The 23308-nt window shown below is 47.6% G+C and overlaps 1 protein-coding gene across 7 annotated transcripts in view; it reads left to right on the top strand.

Annotated features, from left to right (window-relative positions):
- FBXO8 (F-box protein 8) overlaps positions 1 to 23308 on the top strand; it is an 862565-nt gene that overhangs the window by 152579 nt on the left and 686678 nt on the right. For all 7 annotated transcript variants that reach the window (XM_069631428.1, XM_069631432.1, XM_069631429.1 and 4 more), the window contains one exon: positions 17906 to 18032. In XM_069631428.1, the coding sequence (XP_069487529.1) occupies positions 17906 to 18032 (127 nt within the window). The remainder of the gene's footprint in view (positions 1 to 17905; positions 18033 to 23308) is intronic.

Genomic DNA, 23308 nt, shown 5'->3' with positions numbered 1-23308 from the left:
CTTTGTCTGTCGAGAGACGCACAACTCAGTATTGTGTGTGGTATGCTGTTCAATCATTAATACCACCCTGATATCTTTTAGTGTTGCATGCTATCTTCCAAAAACCTGCTTGGTCGTTGTACAGATGGTTTTCAGAATCTATTCTGAAGCAGGGTTTTGAGAAGCCCACTGAAGGGTACAACCAGTTTACGCTCAAGTTTTCAAACAAACACAACGGTAGAGTGACTGGGGAGCAAGGTTTAGAATCGGAAGGAGGTAGGCTTGGTGCAAAGTACAGTTAACAAGAGCAAAGTCTCTTAAGCAACAGAGGTCCGCATAGGTAAGTACACAAATAAAGCATTTTTTTGTATTTTATTTTGTTTAAAGGTATATTTTCTTTATTTCAAATAAAAACAAATGCGTACAACCAGTATGACCAATGGCTGTAACATATCGCCTTCCAGGCAATCCTAATGTTCATCTCAGCATATAACAGTCCAATGTAAGTAAAGTAAACCATACTAAGATCTCACCTAGCTTAGTTCAGCGCATACAAACAGCACGCCCCCAGGCTCTCCAAACCAGGCCTATTGCAAACCCCCTCCCTCTAAAATAACTGATTGCGCAAGTCTGATCAAGGCTGTTGCCAACTTGATTAGGGGTCCACATACGCCTCTTGGAGGTGTCATAAAGTCATTATTCATCACACAGTGTGTCACCTATGGGGGCGTGTCCCCTGGAGTAGCAAACATTGCCTGAACCAAGGCTTGCCAGGCCATCATTTCATAACTCATCATCTTCAGTCCTCTATTCACTGCCCTACTACATACCGAGGTCTCCGCGACTGCCCACCTCTTTAGGTCACTCCACCATGAATTCACATGAGGTCCTTCCCTTGTCTTCCAAACCATTGCTATCCTGCGTTTAGCCAGATCAGGTATATCAAATCTTTCATCCCAATTAGGTGCGCGGTGTGTTTCCTCCATATCGAATACATTCCCAGGAGACATGCTTCCGGGGGTCCCCTATTGTGGCCACTCCATTGGCCTCCCAATATCCTCTTAACTTCTTGGACCCTCTTGAGTTTCACTCCTGCCGCCGCCACGCGGGGATTGATCAATGAGTTGGAGTCTGGGATCCCCAAGAGCCTCCACATCCTGTGCCACACAGATTTCCCCAGCACTAGGAGTTGCGGCAGCTGAGGTAATACACTCCCAGACACTCTCAGGGCCTCTTGCAGAAAATATCCTTGGAGAGAGGGCTGCAGTAGGCTAGTATCTAAGGATGGTTCATCTGCCAACCACTGTACAACAAACTGCAACTGCCCTGCCAGGAAATACAGTTCAAAGTGCAGAAGTCAGATTCTCCCTTTATTATATAATCCCTCTGCAGAGTGCTCCGTGCAATCCTGTTCCATTTACAGATGAAACCCCTAACGATGGCATTGAGTTCTGCAAAAAATGCTCTTGGGATTTTGTACGGAATATTAACAAAATAGTATAGCAGCCGGTGGAGCGCAACCATTTTCAGGAGCGCCACTCTCCCTGTCATTGATGGAGGATGTTGATTCCATTATACAGCTGACTTTCGTATGCCCTCCAGGACCTTCAAGGTGTTATGTACATGAAGCATAAATGTCATGCTGGACACTCACCCCTAGGTTTCCCTCTCCTATGCCAAACCCAAATGGGGTAGCTGACTCCTCTCAAGACCTTGCAGCATGGCCAATGGGAACAGGCAAGACTTGGCCCTACTGACATGTATGCCAGCATAGACCACATAGCGGTGTATCACATCAAGAAGGTGGTGTAGGTTCTCCTCCGGGTGTGCGATATAATGGAGCATGTCGTCTGCATACAGTGAAAACGGATGTCTAACCCCATCAATTGGGATTCCTGCTGCTTAATATACAGAGCCTCATAGTACCTATCGAACACCGTATTAATCTCCTTCTGTCCATATTGAATGGTCCCCTTCTCATCTCTGATGGCGCTGATCACCTCCGTCTTATCCTCCCTGTTACACAGCCACACCAGTAGCCGTCCGGGCTTGTCCCCCCTGCGCATGCAATTTCCGCATATACGCTGCAAAAGTCAAATTTTCCCAGCCTTTCCCATACAAATAGGCACTTCTGCCGTAGTTTTATCAAGTCGCTCGACTCCCTCCCAGTCTCCACATCTGTGCGTTCCATCGCTGCGATGTCTTACTCAATACTCGTGAGGGAGTCCAATAACTCTCTCCGCACCACTACCTTAAAGGCTTCCCATAGGGTGGCCACCTTGGTCACACTACCTGTATTAGTGTCAAAATGGGTTTCTATGACAAGTGCTTTCTGAATACATTGTCCAGTAGGGCCTCCGTTCTTAACCGCCAGCTGGGAATCAGTGGCCTGTCTTGTCTGCCAAGCCACGTAACAATCGACAGGGCGTGGTCTGAGGGGACTCTAGCCTGATACCCCACATCCTAAAAATTCCCACAGTGTTGCGTATCCAGTGAAAATCTAATCTATGCGGTGTGTATCCTGTGGGGAGCTGGGAAATGTGACTAGGAGCATTCCGTCACATGAGTCGCCCTCCATATGTCTTATCAGCTCAAGGTCCGCCAGTAGCCTGCCCAGGGCCTTTGCGGCAGGGCAGGTCTCGGAAACCCATCATCTGATTTATCCATTATTCGGGTCCAATGTACTATTAAAATCGCCTCCCCATATCCTTCGGGCACTCTTATAAGGGGACAGCCTCAAGTAGAGCGAGTCAAAGAATGATGCTGCAGCATAATTGGGTGCATATGAGTTGACAATCCTCCCTACCCTCCAGAACCCTCCGAACCAACCCCATCCTGCCCTTATTGCCTCTAGGTTCCAGGAGTTGGAAAGGGACAGTCGGTGGAATCCATACCAATACCCCTCTAGCATATTCAGAAAACGGGGAGCAATATAATTGCCTCCCCTTTTTTGAGCCAATTGAGATTGCCTATCCCTTGTGAGGTGTGTCTCCTGAAGCAAGGCTGTTCCTATTTCTTACCTGCACAAATACGCCATTACACCGCACTCGCTTGATATGAGCATTTAAACCACTGACATTCCACGTGATCGCCCTCACCCCGCTAATCATGCTTCAATGTTCTCTGGTCCCCTTCTGTCCCACCGACCCCTCCCCTTTCTCCAACATTATCACCACCCATCGCCATCGCCCAGCATAGCTCCCCTCTCTGCCGCCATCAGACAGCAAACGTAAACCCAGCTGCAATCCGATGTTTTTCTTGCAGGCCCTCCCCTCTGCATCCTCCGCACAGCATTCTAGGGTCGTCACTGTTGACCAGATCTGCTACCTGTGTTTGTGTGTTGGCAATGTTACTCGTATAGTCTTGCACATGTTTCCGCAGTGCCCGGGTGGTCTGCCAAAGCTCACATCCTGCCTCAGTAGACCAGCATCTGCGATGACTACATCTATTTTGTGCTCCAGCGCCACCATAAATGCTGCTATCGCTATTGGATCCAGTTCCTGAGGGCGGACCAGTGGGTGAGGATCACCTGGATGAGGGGTTTCAATGACTGGATGTGTGACACTGAAGGTTGAGATGTGGTACCACCTTCCGTGTAACCTCTTTTCCCCATCCTACCCTGTAGAATACTTGGAAGCGCTAATCCCCCTCTCCCCCCCTTTCCCATACGAACACTCTTACACCGTAATAGACAACAGACTAACACCAGAGCCATTTACCTGGCATGTCCCAACACACGGCTCAGGCAGAGTCAGGCAATTGACAATAACCACGCACACCTGACGGCCCTTTACCTTGCCCACATCGATAAAAGGTGGAAAACTACAGCACACTACAAGCAAGGCTGAGCACATGAGGAAACGGCTACACCAATCCAGCTGTTCAAACCGAGGAGAAAGAGGACGAGACCTGGATGGACGACGAAGGGGGAACTGCCCTTGCGCTTTGCAATTCAACCCGCAAAGCTCTGAAAAGTGACCGGGAAGCATAGCTGATGTGCGGAGTAACAGATGTCCGCGGTGCACAGGGGCCTTCCGCGTTGATAACACAGGTGGGGAGGCATGCTGGCTACCACGGTACAATCCTTGACTCCCGCTCCAAACCAAGCGGACTCAACACAATCGGTGAGTCGGAGGAAGCTGATGGCAAACTGAACTGTGTCGAGCCCAAGGTTGCAAGTGGCCACATAAGATCAACACAAGCACTTGAGAAAAAAGAGCTTGTGTGTGTTTTAACCTTTTGAGAAAGCCCAGAGAAGGGGTAGCTGCAGAGTGGTCAGGCGCCGTAGGAGTGCTCATTCAAAGGACTCTCGCTGGCCCAGTTTGTGTTGAAACTGCAAGTACCAGAAGGCCCTAGAAAAGGGCTGCGGGAGGTGTCAGAGTGGTCCTACAAGGGTCAATTCAAATCCTTTCTACACTAGAAAGTCTGGCCCATTGCAGAGAGAAAGCTAGCGGAAAGGAAAACACGCTTTCTGATTAGATGAAACAAATCATGAACTGTTAGAAATTCATGAACTGTGTTGAAATTGGCAAATGTGAACCCCGAACGATAGATGCCTGTGATTTGGGGTGAAGAGAGATACACCTGTGAACATTGTGTCAACCAGAGTGAACCCGGCAGAGGGTTGTCCACAGTAAGAAGTTGTTTAAGATGTTAAGGTTCTTCAATATTGCAAGCTGCATTTGAAAGGCCGTAATGAACCCGACAGAGGGAGGAACAAGTTGAAAGAAGGATCCGAGCCCAGCGGAGAGAGATCCAAGAGGCAAAGAGCAATCGCCGAAGGTGCAAGGTTACCGAATGAACTTTGGTTTGTTTTGATCCATCAGGCCTTCTAAGGCAAAATACTTTGTCGAAAAAAAACCTGGACCCGGAAGGTCCTGGAATTGCGAACCTCGTGCCGGACAGGCCCAGGTGTGTGCTGTGCTCAGAAGTCCCGCCTTATCCTGTGCTAAAAACATGGGGAAGGGAGACTCGGCCATACCATCCTGACATCATTTTGTGAAGACTTATTTCTTTTCTGTTGAACGTTATCCCACACTTTTTGTAACTTGGTGGTAAGGATAGACAATGTTTTTTTTTAATTTTTTTACGTATAGGCCCTTTTTATTTAACAAGATGCCACTAGGACTGCCTTATTATTTGATGGTTGTAGCTTGCTCTCATTTTAGATTTAAGTTTAGATTAGGCGTTTCTCTCCCATTATAAAGTTCAATAAACACCCGTGAACTGTGATCACTTGTGTCTGTATTTACTGTTGCCACCATGAGTTAATTACACTGGCCTTCCCTTTACGATTCCTTTCCGGCATTTGGATTCAGTGTCTAAGCCAGGCCATTACAGACCTCGGCAGCGCAGCGTTCACTTACCTCTGTCCAGCGCCTGCAGGGATAATGCGCCCACTCCCCAGCACTGTCCCGCTAGACAAGAGATTTATTTTATTGATTTATTTATCAAGCGCCTAAAGTCATCAGGGCGTCAAAGAAAGACAGAGGACATATCAGAAACGGGACATTCAGTAAGCAGCTAGGAAAGAAGGTAAGGACCTAAGTAAAGAGATGAGTTTTCAGGAGTTTTTTGAAGTACGGCAGATTAGATTCCTTCCGCTGCCCAAGTGGGATGGTGTTCCATAGTGTAACAGATGGGACAGAGGAAGATATTCCCAAACCCCTGCTCTTTTTGGCTCTTGGAACCGTCAACAGTTTGTTGGAGCTGGAATGTAAAAGCCTCTGTGGGGTATATGGTGTGAGATGTTCCTTTTGATATTTAGGAGCGTTACCATAAATGCATTTACGAGTCAACATGATTGCTTTAAAGCGTATGCTCGCTGAGACAGGGAGCCAGTGAAACTCCCTACGAGCACTAGATACATGATCTGTCTTGAATAAATCATAGATAAATCAGACGGCATCATTTTGTACAATCTGCAGTGAGTTCATGCAACTGGATGATGCCCCAAGCAGTAATGCATTGCAGTAATCAAGGCGCAATAGTATAACTGCCGTAGCCAAAATAGTTTGATTTCTTTGAGCTAGAAGGGCTTTGGCATGTCGCAATAATTTGAGGTGGTAATGTGAGCTATGAATAATCCCATTAACGTGAGCCGTGGAATTCACATCCACGTTCATGTAAACACCAAGGGTTTTCACCTTGCTCTGAATGGGTATAGCGTGATTGTCAACAGTCATGCTGGAGTACTCTTTAGATAGTTTACTACAGGCTTGTGTTGAGCGAAATACCAGCAGTTCAGTTTTGGAGGGATTAAGACACATGGAGTTTAAATTCATTTAGTCATTGATACGGTTATGAAGGTGTTTTAGCCGTGCTTGATCCTGAGATGTTGCGCCGCCTCCCTCTACAGTAGTCTCTCCTGGATAGCAGTCCTGCAGGGTATTTAGTGCCCTCCCAGTACGACCCAGTGTGTCAATTTACAGGCTGCGCTTCTCCCCCGCCAGGGCCAGTCAGCTCTCCACTCTGTCTCCGTCTTCCCGCAGTTCAGCCACCAGCTGTGTCATGATTCCTGCCCCTCATGTTCACCAGCCCTCCAAGATGTCAGGCTGGAGCCAGGCCACGATCACCTACATGACCCTCAAGGGCCTCTCCATCCCTCCAAAGACCCACTTGGAGTCAGACTTGGCGCTTGTGGCACCAGACTCACTACCATAGGATAACATTGGGGATTGGACTTGTAGTGCTTTGATGGGGACAAGATGGATGCCCCCACATATTTCGGTTCCCAGAACTGCATGTGCAGTCTAGTCTTTCGGGTGTGGTTCAGCCCAGAGACACCTGGTATACCCAGAGACTATTTAAGCTACGCCCATGCTGAGAAACATGCTTTGTGTTTTCTGCACCTGCAGCGTGACGCTCACTGTGTTCGGATCGGTCTCCAGTAGGCCTGCATCTTTCTTCTGCGCTCAGCTCCTGCAAGAACAAGAACACCGTTAGGAACAGCCTTACGCTGCGGCGCTTCTGCCCATCATTCATCGCTTCTTCTGTTCTGCAGGCAAAGACTGTACGAGCTTCAAACGCTTACCTGAATCCCAGCCGCTCTGGGGGAACTCTGTCTCCGGAACTTCTCCTCCATCTGCAAGAGGGAAAAGACACTCCAGGTTAGCGTGGAAACATCTAGAGGCGCTGCATACCGCGCTTACTCACCGCATTTCTTCTTCATAACCAGCATCCACGCTGGAAACGTCGTGGCACCTAAAAGACACAGAAAAAGAACTCGGTTCAATACAAATATGAAAGGGTCACATCGTGCATCGCTCTCTCACTCAACTTCAGCGCTACTCATCTCAGCAGCACGTCGCCATCCCCGGACGCCGGCCATCATCTAAGGAAGAAAGGAACGAAGTTAGAGAACTGTTCAAAAGACTCATACTTACCTGTCGGACTCTTGCCAGTGAAGTAACTAGGCAGCACCGAGCCTGCATCAATCAATGCGCCCCTGCGCTGAAAGCAGGACAGAGTGTACACTTTCCAAGAAAACAAGGCCCAGTCTCCAGTCGAGTAGACTCCAGGGAAGGGTTCGAGGTCGTAAGCGGTGAGAACAGGCTGAGTGACGTCCCCGTGGATACCAGGTGAGCGTTACACTGTCACCTCGTGCATATGCTAAATTCTTCAGTTTATTACCATGCTTAAGTTTCTGCGATCTAGGAAACCCTCCGAGTAAGCAGGCACAGGCTGAATCTATGACCATAATGACTCCCTTTTCCGCCAGCTTCCCGGCTACTTCGCTCCAGAAGCGGAGCGCTCAATCACCGGGCAGGACCAAAACATATGTACCATATCAGCCCGTTCTCCGTAATATATAATTGGATCTGTTTTAGTCGAGCATTTCTTGACACCTTCTTATGGTACCCCAGGGCTCGTTCCCACATCCAGTCCTCCATCGGGGTTCCCACTTCCGCCTCCCAGTCTAGTCTCAGTTGTGTTGGTTCTTTACCAACTTTAGACATCACCATTTCATACAATCTAGAGATCTCATGCCCTCCTTCCGTCATATCATATATCATATCTACGGTAACATCTGGCTCTTCTTCCAGTACTGTCTCGGGCCAAGTTGTCTTCATTTTCTGCACCATTCTATGATATGTAATATATTGACCCACATGTAACCCCACTTCATCTCCTAGCTCTTCAAAGTTTATGATAGTCCCCTCCCGCCAAACGTCTCCCATGGTTGCCAACCCCACCGATTCCCAGTGGTTCCTAATTGTCATTCGTAACTGCTCATCTTCCCCAACCAGCGTAACCAGCGGTATCTACGGAGAGCATGGGCTTGGGTTTTCCATCATCTGGCATGCTCGGTGCCAGATCCTCCACCCAAGCATCATCATTTTAGGACGAGCTTTCATTTCTGTCTTGGACAGCCAGATCACCTCTTTTAAATAAAATGGGGCACAGTCTGCTCCAAACAACCTGGATTCAGGGGTCGCTTCATCCGAGAGCCATTTAGCAATATATTGCAGTTGACTCGCCACGTAATAGGCCTCATAGTTAGGCAATTTTATTCCCCCTTTTTCATAAAAGTTCTGCAGCTTCCATAGTGCTACCCTATTCCTGGTGCCCTGCCACAGGAAATCCCTGCACATACTGTTCAGTCTGGGGAAGAACTTCCTAGGTATTAGGTACGGGATGTTCCCAAAATAATGCAGGAGCCTGGGTAAGACCACCATCTTGAGCATTGCGCCTCGCCCCATCATTGCTAGTGGCAGCTTCACCCAAAATGTCATGCTCTTCTGTATCTTCACTATGGCTACCTCGGTATTGTGCCTATGTTCTTCTTCTACTGTATGGTACACATCTATCCCAAGGTACCGAAAAGTTCCAACCGCCCAAGGAGCCTGCAGCACCGGCAATCGCGCGAAAGGGATCCGCTTTTAACTACCTACTGGGAAAATAACAGATTTCTGAGGATTCACCGCTATGCCAGACAGCCCTGCATACCTTTCCATAACCTCCAGGATGTACTGGAGATTCTCCTCTGGGTACCTCAGGTACAGCAGCAAATCATCCGCATACAAGGAGATCAAGTGTTGCTCCCCTCCCACCTCTATGCCTATAGCATCATACTGTTGTCTGAGGTATATCGCCAGAGGCTCTAAGGCTAATATATACAGCATAGGGGACCATGGGCACCCTTGTCTGGTACCTGTGCCTAGCTGCTATCTCTCAGAAATCACTGCCCCTGTTTTGACTCTGTCCAACGGATCACTGTATAGCATCTGTGCCCATTTTATGTATCCAGGCCCCATACCATAGCCCACCAAGGCTGCCAGCAGCCATGGCCACTTGACAGAATGAAAGGCCTTCACAGCGTCCAGGGACACTATCGCCATTTCGCCCTCATTCGCACTCCCCCATTCAACAACTCGATGGAGTCGTCTGTGATTATGTGTTATGTTCCTATTCGGGACATAGCCCGTCTGGTCGGGGTGTATTAGTTTGCCAATGACTTTGCGCAGTCTGCTTGCCAAGACAGCCGTCAATATCTTGCTGTCCTGGTTCAGCATTGACAGTGGTCTATAGGAGCCGCAACCATATCCGGGTTTGTTAGGTTTGGGGAGCGGTATTATGATCGCTTCTCTTAATGACTCTGGCAGCCGTCCCATCTCATACGCCTCATTTAGCATATCCAACATCAGGGGGAGCACTTCTGCTTTATACACCTTATAAAACTCACTGGGAAACCTGTCCGCCCCCGGGGTCTTACTAGTAGGTAGCTGTCTCACCACTTCTAATTCCTCCAAGGTAATTGGTGCATCAAGCTCCTCTCGTTCTTCAGCACTTATTTTAGGCAAACCTATGTCTTCTAGGGTAACTGCTATTTCTTCATGACTGCTTTCCTCCCCACCTCTGTATAGTGCACTGTAATAATTTACAAACTCCTGATTCACACCCTCTTGGGTGTCAACTACCCTGCCATCTTCTCTTGTTATCGTCCTAATAATGGGTCTGGGGGTCTCACTTTTGTATAGCCATGCCAAAAGCCTTCCTGTTTTATCTCCACCCGCATGTTGTCCTTCTATATATTTCTTATAATTACGGTTACTCCGTCTATCCCATTGCTCTGCACATGTTTGTTGTAGTTTGAAAATCAACTCCATATCTCTTTCAGTATCGTCGCACCCCTTCTGCACCTCTTCCAATTCCCTTTCTGCTTCCTGTAGATCGGCCAGGAGTCCCCCCTGCAGGCCCTTAGATTTTGCTATGGCTACGCCCCGCATCACCACCTTAAAGGCTTCCCATAGCATGCTCGCCGAGTCCACGCTACCCGTGTTCTCCTTGAAGTAGTTTATGATCTCTTCTCTTATATCTTCCCTAAAATGGGGGTCTTTAAGCGCCTCTGCCCGGAGACGCCATGTCGGGATCCTCGCCCTTGGAGGGCAGTATTGCCAGCCTCTAACCAAGGGCGAGTGGTCCAACAGGACCTTCGCCTTGTACTCTGCTAGCACCGTTTCCACCACTATTTCGGACGTGGCAAAGACATAGTCCAGCCTCGTATGCAACTGTTGCGGAGCAGAATAGTGCGAGTACTGCCTTTCTTGGGGGTGTTTCATTCTCCACACATCCGCCAAACCGAAATCGTCTAATGTCTATAGCGCTTTCGCCGCCTGGGCAGGTCTCTCAAATTTCCGATCTGATCTATCCACCCTAGGGTTCAGTACGCAGTTGAAATCCCCACCCCAGATCACCGCACTCCCCATACACAAGCTAAGATTAGTACTCACGGTTTTAAAGTATGTTGCCATATTCTGATTGGGGGCATAGGTGTTCACAATGCATAGCTCCCTGTTTTCCACCAGTCCTCTCAGGATAACCATTCTCCCATCTGCTTCCGCAGTTTCTTGCAACAAGTGAAATGGGACATGCGGCGCCACCCAGATGAGCACTCCTCTAGCATAGGCAGAGTACGTCGAGCCCGCCACGACCCCTTTGCATTTCTTCCCCACCATTCCCAGCTTTTCCCGTGTCAGGTGAGTCTCCTGCAGCAGTGCAATATCTATCCTTTGTCTGTGCAAGTACAACATAACCTTGTTCCTCTTCAGATAACTGTTGAGGCCCCTGACATTCCATGTAATTATTTTAAGGTCCCCCATGGCTTGTTAGAGTTCCCATTCCCTCCCCGTCAGTGCAGACCAGTATCCTTTCACATTTCCATCTATATAGGCCCGTACCCAAATTCAAACTTCCCCTAACTACAAACACCCCCAACATCTCTCCCACTCTTCCACCCGCCATCCTTCCCTGCCCCAGCTTCACCCCCCCAACAGTTGCCCAGCTCCATCCCTGGATCTCAGGCACCCCCGCATCTAGCCCTTTCTGGCAATAGCCTGTACTCGAAGCCCAGCGGGGTGGGTTAGCCCTAATGGCTATCCTCCTACTTCTACCACTATCCAGGGGGTAAGGTACCTGTGTTCTGCCGCTCCTATCTGCAACATTTCAACCACATGCTATTATCCAATTGATCTATGCAATCGGAGCTCTATATTCCAGTCCAATGTCACTTAATAAAATCTAGGATATCCAAACCTAGCTTCCGCTCCACCCATCCCTCCTCATATTTTAAAGTTCCTGTCAAGCTTCTGCCAAGATACCTCACCGCGTGCTCTGCTAGTCCACATGAGTTGCCGCAGTCACTGATCTTGTTCTCCTTGGGCTTGTGCACCATCTTGTTCCAGGCAGCCCTGCAGGTCCAGCCATGCGGCAGCCTCCTCTGGGATGTCAAAGAAGAAGATCCGACTCTTATATAGTACTTTCAGTCTCGCAGGGTACAACAGCATATATTTAATGCCGGCCGCGCGCAGCCGTCTCTTCACCACCAAATAAGTATATCTCTGTCTCTGGACCAGCATTGTGTAATCCGGGTAAGCTGTGATGGTGGCCGAGGCTCTGTCTATCGTTCCTCCTTTCCTGAAATACTCCAAGATCTTTTCACGATCTTTATAATGCAGAATCTTGGCAATTATTGCACGAGGAGGTGCTCCGGGCTTCGGTTTTCTCGTGAGGGCTCTATGTGCACGCTCCACTGTGAATCCTTGTGAGAGTTTGTCAGCTCCAATTACCTGCAGGATCATGTTCTCCACATATTCTGTGGGGTCTTGGCCTTCTTCTCCTTCCGGCAGCCCGACCACTCGAATGTTGTTTCTTCTCGCTCTCCCTTCCGCCTCCTCTGCACGATTCTCCAGGTTGGCCACCTGCTGTTTTAGTACGTGGACTTCCTTTGCATTGTCAGTGCAGGTGGTCGTGTTAGTTTCAACTGCACTTTCCAGGCTGCTTGTTCTGTCTGCCAGAGCCCTGACATCTTGTCGCAGCAGGTTGACATCTATCCCCACCGTGTCGATCTTAGCCTCCAAGGAGGTCTTTAAGTCCGCAATGGCTATCCCCCAGGAGTCCTTCAATTCCGTTATGGCTGCCAAGATCTGGTGATTTTCAATTCCAGTTGTGCTACCCATGGGCCCACTTGCGCCTACCAGCGCGGATGCAGCCGGAGACTGCTGCGTCTTGGCAAACGCCTCCATCGTGGATTGCTTGCTCTTGCTTTTAATCTTTCTCCCAGTCATCTTGCGACCCAGGACAAGTGTCCTTTATCGCTCCGTCTGTAGCACAGCAGGTCCGCCACTCTATTCCACTATGTTAACTGGCTGCAGGTTTCGTTGTATGACGGCCCCATCCATGGCCCGCCTGCACAATACAAGTTGCTTAGTCAATGGGATTAGGCTCTTCCATGTCTCCTAACAACCCCCAGCAGCCTCCACCTTTCCCAGGGGGCTGGAGTGAGTTCAGGAACGTCACAATATGGTTTGACCTCAGAACTATGGAACTCGAGGGGTTCCCGCCCCCCCCCCCCCTACCCCTCCGCGGGTTACCTCTGATCACTGGGGGTTCTTAGCTGTTGGGCTGGGGGGAAACAGCAGCACTGTCCTTGGTTGTAGGGTTGTGATAGACTGTCATTCAGTGTGCTTTCACGTGCATCTAGATCTCCTGCGCGCTATGCACGCCTGCTTCTACTCAATAGTATGTTGATATGTAGCCGTATCCCTTGGCCCCGTGACTTGTTGAGTATAACGGCAAATGCTGCAGTCAGCCGTTCCTCATCAACTTGCAGGGCTTATAAGTTATTTCACGCAAAGCTCTGCATCGAGCTCCCAGGCCAATCCATTACCATTACGAGCGCGGAGTGAATCGCGCCTGGTACCTTTTAATAGCTGAGCACGTCTAGGCTCCGGCTTCACTCGCCTGATATACAATGTGGCAGCCCGCCCGCGTCAAACACAGGGCCGCGGACACACTGTATCTACTTCCGATCCAATCACTGCTGTGCGCGCATCGCTCGCCCAGCGCCGGCTGCTCCGTATCAATGCGGGTGCTCGAACTGCAGCCCCCGAAGTCCTCTCGACCGCTTATGTGTTCTCTGGCCTCCGATTCGGACGCACAGTGTTATCTGTGCCCTCAATGCACACGGCCGACGCCGTCCCCCGCCTCACGCCTGCTGGTGATTTCACGGGCATTCCTCATTTCATCCCTTCACGTTGTTTCTTTGTTCGTTTAGCGGCGGCCATCTTCCTCGCCGCATCGGTCAGACCCCGGGCTCTTCCTCAGCTCCTAGCTCCGTGGGCGCTGCACAGATCCGCTCAATATGACATCTTCACGTGCATCAGAGCTTCATACACACGATCCTCCAATAATGGGACGTTTCCATAAGTATTCGCGCAGTTTTCTTGCAGGATGATGTACGGATCCCAGGAGCTCCAGGGAGAACACGTCCTCCTACATGGCACTTTAGCCACGCCCCCCACTGCTTTGATCTACTTTACTCGTTCTATTCTGTTTGTCCTTTTAGTTTACATTAGCGGTTATTGGTTGTTGATTTCTCGCATGGATCTTGATGTTGCATTGTTATTTGTGTTGTTATTCAAGATCTAGTAGTTTGTCGGGTTGGTGTCATTGAGATGCCGTTATTCAGTTTGGGTTAGTTTGCATACGGGTTTGTTTTAGGGGAAGAGCCAAGTTTTCATTAGTTTGCGGAAAGACATTAGATCTTCAGTTAGGAGGATGTGGGGTGGGAGTGCATTCCACAGCGTGGGGGCCAAGGCTGAGAATGATGATCCGCCTAACCTGACTAGTTTGTTCTAGGTATGACTAGGAGGCTGGCTGAGCTTGATCTTGGAGTACGTGGAGGGTGATGGGGTTTTAGCTTATCTTGAAGATATTGAGGTCCGGTTTTATGCAATGCTCGATGAGAAATGCATAAGGTTTTGAAAGTCACCCTTCGGCCACTGGAAGCCAGTGCAGAGTTTTAAGGGCTGAGGAGATGTGGTCTCTCGGGCCGAGCGCTAGTAGCGGTTTGGCTGCAGCGTTTTGTGCTCTTTCAAGTTTATTTAGTTAAGCGTTGACTCCGAGGTAGAGGGGGTTAGCGTAGTCCAGTCTTGACTGTACTGCTCCATTCTCAGTCAGCGGCCAGAAGCCAGCAACCGCACCACCACTGCACCGCTCCCTGCAGTATCTGACCCACTTTTCCTGCAAACTGGATTAAAAAAACGGACACTCCCAACTATCTGTTCCAAGGATCATGCAGGAGCTCTGTAAATAGGCATCCTCACTGCTGTCAGCCACGCCCAAATAATATGCTATTTATTAAACATGAGAAAGCATGACGTTAAATACACTACTACCAAGTAAAGTCCCTATTAAACATATTTACATCTACAATTTGTTAACACCAAAAATGGGTTGCCCCTTAAGAATAAAGAGCAGGTGGACCAATCAATATAGACTTTGGTAGCTAATCATGTCACATCATGTGAACGGAGCTCTTTCCAAAAACCCACATCTGTATTTTACTATTGCAGCACACCGCTCCTTCTGGGCAGCGTTGCTGAGGATCCTTATGGTCCTCCTTTGAAATTCTTTCCTTTATCCTAGAGTAACTACAGTTCTTAAGGATAGAGAGAGAAACTTGCTATCTCTCCTAAAACTTTAGTCGATAGATTGGCACACACCACCTTATGTGGAGCGCCAAAGGGAGACCTAGTACCCCATTCTCTCTGCTCCTGTGACTCTTTAGTCACATAGACAATCTCCTAGTTATGGCTGGTGGCAGCAGGTGGGTTCTACCAACTATTATGTGATTTTGCTACCGCAGCCTATGCCCATAGCCCCGCTAGTGCACAATAGGGGCACCCAAGTTCCAACTTGGGGCCTCCCTTCTTTTTCTGCCATTACTAGCGTGGTTGTTCTTTCTCAGACCTTATTCTACCACTCTGGGAGGGGGAGGCCTGTGTGCGTGTGTTTTGCCTTTGGCGGGAACGCTTGGGTGTCCCCGCCTAGGCTCCAGAGTATCTGGGCATTCAGGAAGTTGGGGAGGTAATGGGGGAGAAGTTTTCCACTCCCCCTGTCCTTTGTCTGCCAGAGTGCCTGAATGGAACCAGCACCCACGGGGTGTCTGGCTGCTCTGATTGGACATCCAAACGCCCCTTTCTGTAAACTGCTGAGGAAGATTGCAGAGGGGTGAGTGCTGGAACTGTCTAAAAGGTGAGGCTCCTGGAGTGAAAAGCAAGTCGACCACTGGAAGCTGAAGTAACCGAAGAAGACGACCAGAGACACTTGCAGACCCTCTGCAACACTGTAAAGCAACCACTGCTCTCCTGACCCCATTTTCTGTGCGACAGAGGAACTCCTAAGAGGACGACCCCTTCCCTTTGACTGGTGCGAACAACCAGTCCCAAGATGAACATTGATCTGAGGTGCTGTGAGTTTCCAGAGCTCTGGAACCCCAATATCAGAAGACCTGCTGCCCATTTCGAGTGAATTGTTGTGGAAAGGCCGAATCGATCCAAGTCTTTGCTGAGCCCTCATTGACATTCCACAGACCCAATCCAACTCGACCAGACCCCCTAATCAGAGTGTGGGGCTGCAGGAACCAAAGAAGATTGACCTGGCAAATTGCATCCATTATTGGCACTGCAGAAAAGGCGCCAAAACCGCAGAGTGGCCAAAGAAGTTGATGAAAGCCATGTCCGAGGTCCTCCCTCGAGACTGCTGCTGAGAGATCCCGTACATCATCCTGCCTTTCGTCATCAGACCAAGGAATCCAGAGGTTGAGTCCAGTGCTGCAACATCACGGAGCATCCACGACGAACGTTTTTTCTTCAAACCTAAGGTACTGTGGGGAAAAGGGTATTGCTTACCTTATTCCAGAAAGTCGCTCCAAACGTTGAAGTGCATATAGAGGTGTGCAAGGCAACCCCCCTCTTACCTCTGACTCAAGCTGCTGCTTGTTCCTTTAGCAAGTTCCTTAACAGGGTTTCGAACGTTGGTTAAGCCGCCTTCTATCTTCTTTCCTAGAGACTAGAAAGTGTCCACAGGAATAACTGACAGCTGCTTTTCAAGCCTTTAAGCTTCTCCAAACTGCCTTTTTAGCTAGGGTTGCATTTTGAACTTTAAAAGACTTGCTGTACACGGAAACTGCCTCTAGAACCTGAAGCACGACTAGGATAAACCTAACCAACTGTTTTCCTTCCAAAATCACGATCTTTGTGGGTGTACGTTATTACCAATGATACAGTAGACATGTCAAACTCCTGTAACAATTGTGTTCGTTCAGCAAGTACCAACTAAGACGTGGCCTTTTTGAAAGTATTGTAAAGTGTACCCATGTGTGTTGGTTTATTGTGCTAAGTATTTAACAATGACTCTTGTGTATATGTAATCTATATTTTAATATAAATGTATGTGTTTCTTTAATGTGCATTATAAACTATGTTCAATGTACTTACCTACAGCTCACATCTTCCTCTAAAGTTAAGCCTAACTGCTCTGCCAATCTACCAAGGTCTCTGAGTAGTACAGATTGATACTAAGAGTTGGGGATATACAAACCACTGGGATAGCTTACTAAAGTCTTACCTCCAAGTGGGACTTTAGGAAAACTCCCCTAACAAGTACCACTTTGCAAAATGTAATTTCAGGACTTTTGGAGAAAACAAATCACTGGTGGAGGAAGACAAAATATGTATCTGAACGCTGAAGGGAGCAGTGTGTGGGCCACCATACCAGGGTAGTATGTCCTAGCCCATAACTATGTTAAAGAAATCATTGGAATTTGAAAATGAGCTACTTCTGCTTGAATGTGTGGAATGACTTAGGTGCAGCTCTGTAAGGAAGCATAGATTTATAACTACACTAAATACCAGTGGCACACAAGACCCACCCCCCCTTTTCTTTTAAGTAACTACTTAGTCTCCTGTTGTTACATCCCATTGGAATATCAGATTAGTAATATGCCACATTTCTGCATGTTACGAAAGCCGAGTGTGGTGATTGAGGGGTTAAGTGGAGGGATTTCCCCATGAGGGCACAACTCCCTAAGGTTTTCATTAAATGAAAATGGACATTTGCAGTCATCTAGTGGGTAATTTATCCTTGGAATCCCAGAACGTGTAACCACCAATATCGGCTTACCACTAGTGACCACCTTTTCTGTGTTGAGCAGTGTCACCAGGGTCATTGGAGTTTGGCTGACAATCGCTAAATGCTGTTGACTGTTACTGTCTAGTCTTCTTTTTCTAATGGTTCATCAGGGAGTCTGCTAGATGGGCACGCACACTCCCTTTCTCTGCTTCCCTTATGTGCCCAGACCACTCCCCTTCATGTCAGTGGAGTGTCAAGTACATTTTGACACCAATAATCGCAATTGCCGATAGCATGGAGCATCAGTAGTGGAAGTCATTTTTCTGCTAATATCTAGATTGCTTGTGGTTGAACACCTAGTACATACCGTAGAAGTGCATCTAGGTTGCATGCAACAATGTCCATTTTCCATTGCTGCCATGCTAAATTGCCTTCATTAACTTTAAACATGCTTATTTTGAATAGCATAAATTGCTCATAGTGACTTTGTGCACTTTCATATTTTTCATAGATTATGCAAATCCACATGGGGACACTGTTCCATATACAAAAGGAGACCACCACCAGGTTTTTCGTTTAGAAAACTTTATATGTGTTTGGATGAGGGCAGCCTTACCTTCAATGCCAACCCAACTGAGGTAAGTTTTCTTACTGTTTGCATCTCAAGAGTTTCCTCCTGTCCTTTAATCAATGCTTACAGACTTGCAATATGAAAGTCGCAGCAAAATCAGAATATATTGAAAACATTGTAAATAGAATTAGTAGAAAAAGTTGGATACCTTCTCTTGAACCCCCTGCTGCATTTTGTTAGGCAGAATTGCATGCAGTACCCTCTGGGACCACCACATACAATTAGGACTACAGGTGTAAGCAAAACCAACCTTTGGTACAAGTCTGTACTACACAGCTTTTGGTAGCGAGCTGAGCAGCCAGGCTTATCTCAAGAGGGAATGTGAGCAGTAAAAGGATGTTACACAGAGGTCTTACAATCACAGTGGTTCAAGTAGACACTTGCACTCAAGGTTTCTTGGTAAAACACTTATTAATTTATTACAGTCATTTAGAAGAAAACATTCACTAGAATGAGGCATCTTAATATCATACACATATACATCAATACTAAACCAATACGTTTCTGAGTAAATTAGGCTCCCCTGAAATAGGAGCAAAATGGCATTTCAGGCACCTAGAGTACAAAGGCACAAGTTAATAAAATAGATCACAAATACTTTCTTAGGCAGTGCAAATAGTTTCAGTTCACTAGAGGCCTCGACTCAGTTCAATAGGCCTAGGTTAAAGTCAATGGGCTAGTGTCTTGCATAGGAAAGAGCAGTTTTTGTAGTAAACAGTAAAGTATTTGCCAAAGTTCTCAGAAGTAATTTGTACGAAAAAGAATCATGTGTTGGGTCACAAGCTGATTAGGCCTGCAAGTTGGGAAAGTTTCACGAACTTTCACCGCGAGAGGTAAGTCTTCTCAATCGAGTTGCCACAGTACCTTTAATATGAAGAAAAGATGCAGCTGAAGACGTTGGTTCCTGGCAGTTCCTGCAGGTCTCACTGTTCCTGACCCTCAGTCGTGGCGACAAGAGGGAGGACGTTGGGGGGGGACTCCTGCTCTGCACAGGGACAGGTCAAACAAGCTGGCAAATGGAAGATCTTCAGTTCAAGTCGCTGTCGTCAAGCACACAAGCTCGTGTCCTGCCCACTGGTTAATCCTAACCAGGTCCGAGAATGGCTTCAGTCCTGAAGGCCGCCAAAGCCGTAAGAACAAATGGACCAAACCTGGTTTGGCGCGCAGAGACAAGCTCTAGAAGGACCTTTTCCAAAAAGAAATGGCGAAAAAATAAGACCGGGACCTGTTTAAACAAAGGAGCTTAAGGCGCCATCTTGAAAAACATGGCTCCCCCGATTTTTAGCTACCGGTGTTCTCGGTCAGGAAAAATCATGGTAGTTCGTTGTAAAATCACTGCCACCAGCCATTTCGATAGGAAAGGGTAGCATTTGACTGCTACATGAGTTTCTAGACACAGGGGATACTAGGTAACCCTTCCAGCACTCTATAGGAAGATAGTGTGTGCTGGGTTTAGGAATTTAAAAAGACTAGTAAAGTCAATTTAACCTTACATTCTCTGGGAAACAGTTTATCCCAGAGAAGGTATTTAAACCTTTTGGAAGTCTAACAAGACATCCCTGTGTCATTGCACTGAGGCTGCTGTGTAACACACATGAAAATATATGCCTATGGAATTATCTAAAACTCCATAATCAAAGAACACAAAAGTAAAACGCACATCAAAATACATGAGTGGGGAAAAAAGGCTCACCCTCTTTCCAGGTAAAAAAAATCTAGTCCTCAAAATCCTGCAAAGTTGCTGGGAGTCTCTAACGTGAAGGGAATTGGCACATTTAAGAGAGTTGTCCCTAACACTTTTACTTAAGTGTTGTAATACATTTTTTGAGGCTAGTCGCTGTACTTGGTGCTTCTGAGTATTTCCTTGGGAAAATCCAATTCCAGCTGGTAAATGGCTCTGCACAGTGTTTGATTCACATATGTTGTGCAACCTGTAGTCACGGGAAGGGAATCTGAGGAGAGCTGACTCCGCTCTTCATCCTTCCAAGGTTGATAAATAGTGCTTCATAAAATTGGTTAATATCCTATAATATTTAAGTGCATAAAGGTGGGACTAATTAAAAATCGAACATTGTTACTATTATTATTAACCTTAATTACCACAGTATAATTCACTGTATTCAACAGAAGAACGTCATAAGCTAATAGATTATTTTAGGTTTGGCTTGGTGGTTTATAGTGCCATGCCAGTGGTAAAGATATACCGCTTGGGTGATGGGTATCAGAAAGGCATACTATCAGCCTCTTGGTTGCTTTAGTGTGAGCTGATGACCTTGCCTATCAGAGCACTAATTGCACACGTTTAGCTGTTGTCTAAAGGCTTACACAGGCACATAAGCAGACATTTTGCATTTCTGTGCATAAGCATCCACACATTTTTGTTTACTTTGTTTCTTTTAATTTTTAGAGTTCTATATCGTGCAGCGCAGGCCCAAATGGGAATCAGAACTCCCTACAGTGAAGACAAAGGGCAGCAGTGGTAGGATGGGCATACACGCGGATATCAAGCAACATAGACCATATCTATACTACCATATTCTTATGACAAAAGTCAACCTGGATGTTTTTAAAAAATGTTTTTATTATTTTTAAACAACACATCAAACTTAACCAACATTTAGGACATTTCCATGTGTACACGTCTTTTCTTTACATTTGCATGTTACCCATCACATTCCTCCCCCCCTCCGAGCTCCTACTTCAATGCCTCAAAGTTTGTTACTTAGGGTTTATTTCCTTTACTATTTTCAGGCGTATCATCTTCACTGGATTCGACTTGGGAGAGTCCCGACATCATAGTTACCATTTGCCTCCATACTATCAGGGGTCCCGCTCCATCCTCCCTTCCCCTGCTTACTGCTTCGTACCATGCCACCGTCTCAGCCTCTGCCCACTTCAAGAGGTCGTTCCACCACACCTCTAGTCTGGGCCTTTGGCTGCTTTCCAACCCATAGCGATTCTACGTTTGGCTAGGATATAGGCCAGGTCTTTCAGTTTACTGATGTGTTTTAAGTTGTGTGGTCTAGTAAAGCCCCCCAACATGCATGCCCATACTGATTCCACCTCCAACTTAATCCCCTTTTGGGACAGGCGTTGTTTAGCCTCCTCCCAGAACCTTCCCACCTCCGGGCACGGTCAGAACATGTGAATCATCCCGGCATCCACCTCCCCACACTTAGGGCATGTCTGTGTCGCTGAGTTTCCAAACCTAGCGATTTTACTGGGGGTCATGTATGCCCTGTGGGTAATATATAGCTGGATCTGCTGCAGCATCGCATTACAGGACACCTTCTTATGATACCTCTGGGCTCTTTCCCATTGCCCATCCTGCATAGGTTCTCCCGCCTCCTCCTCCCAGTCCTGCCTCAGTTGGAGTAACTCCTTACCCACTCTGGACATCAGTAATTCAAAAATTCGGGATATTTCGTGCCCACCCTCTGAGATATCGTACATCGTTTCAATGACTGCATCGGGTTGTTCTACTAGTACTGCCTCGGACCACTTTTCTCCCACTCGTTTGATGATTCTGGTGTATGTAATGTATTGTCCTGTATGTACCCCATTGTCCTCCATTATCTTTTGAAACTCTAGGAACTCCCCTTCTTGCCATATGTCTCAGAGGGTCACTAGGCCCATCGGTTCCCAAAATGTACGGATCCCCTTTTATCACTTGCGTGTCCTAGCGCTCCCAGAGGCACCTGCGGGGAGCATGGGGTCGGGTTTCCTACCATCTGGCACGCTTTGCGCCATGTTTTCCAGGCTAGTACCAGCAGTCTTGCATGTCCTTGCATCTCGGATTTAGGCAGCCATATTAGTTCTTTTAGAAAGAATGGGGCACAGTCCCTACCTAGTAATCTAGCTTCTGCCATTTCTTCTTCGGATAACCATCTGGCCACATATTGAAGCTGCCCCGACAGGTGGTATATCTCGAAATTCGGTAGGTTTATGCCCCCTCTTATCATGTGGATTCAACAACTTCCATAGGGCCACCCTGTTTCTGGAATTATGCCATATGAAACCCCTGCATAGGCTCTGGAGTTTCGTGAAAAAATGTTTGGGGAGCATGTATGGAATGTTCGTGAAGAAGTGTAACAGCCTAGGTAGAACCACCATCTTGAGCAGTGCCGCCCTGCCCACCATGGCCAGGGGGAGTTTCGCCCAGAACCCCATTCTGTTCTCAATGCCTTCCCCGGCCCTCTGTGTTGTATTTATATTCGTATGCGACCGTATGATATATATTGATCCCTAAGTATCTGAAAGTTCTAGTCTGTCAGGGTATCTGCAAGATGGGTAGGCCCCTCCCCCTATATCTTCCCAGGGGGAACATGCTTGATTTTTTGGGGGTTTACTGCTATGCCTGAAAGGGTCACGTAGTGTTCCATCACTTCCAGCACATACTGCAAGTTTTCCTCTGGGAAGCGCAGGTATAGCAACATATCATCGGTGTACAGTGATAACAAGTGCGGTCCCCCCTTCGTGTGGATTCCTATCTCCCCGTACTGTTGTCTGAGGCTGATTGCTAATGGTTCTAGTGCAAGAGTATATAGCATGGGGGACCAGGGGCAGCCCTGCCTTGTGCCCCTGCTGAGTTGCCATTTATCTGAGATTATCGCGCCCGTTTTGACCCTAGCCATTGGGGAGCTGTATATCATCTTAACCCACCTCGGGTGCCCGGGTCCTATCCCATATTCTTTCAAGGTCGCCATCATCCTGGGCCACCTCATGGAGTCGAAGGCTTTTATTGCGTCCAGCAAGACTATTGCCATTTCGCCGAAGTCACTGTCTGTCTGTTCTATTATATGGTGGAGTCTCCTGTGGTCGTCAGTTATGCTTCTTCCTGGAACATAGCCAGTTTGATCTGGGTGTATGGGTTTGTTAATTACCCTTTTTAGTCTGTTTGCCAGCACTGCCGTGAGAATTTTGCTATCTTGATTTAACATGGACAGGGCTCCGTATGACCCGCATTCTGTGCTTGGTTTACCGGGTTTCAGAAGCAGAACGATCACTGCTTCTCTTAAGGATTCCGGCAGCCTTCCCCTTTCGATTGCCTCATTTAGCATAGCCGGCAGCGGGGGGGGGGGGCGGAGTACTTCTTGCCTATATGTTTTGTAAAATTCACTAGGGAGTCAGTCTCGCCCCGGGGCTTTGCAGGTGGGTAAGTGCAGGACCACTGTCTCAAGTTCCTCTATGGTGATGGGTGGCCTCAAGGTTCTCCCTTTCCTCCTGATTTAATTTGGGTAATCCCATGTCATCCAATGTCTTGTGCATCTCCCGCCCTACTTC

Source organism: Ambystoma mexicanum, chromosome 6q (genome assembly GCF_040938575.1).
Source record: "Ambystoma mexicanum isolate Mex_15411 chromosome 6q, UKY_AmexF1_1, whole genome shotgun sequence".
Lineage (NCBI taxonomy): Eukaryota > Metazoa > Chordata > Amphibia > Caudata > Ambystomatidae > Ambystoma > Ambystoma mexicanum.
The sequence above is the reverse complement of the archived record's forward strand: the minus strand, read 5'-3'. Positions and strand labels throughout refer to the sequence as shown.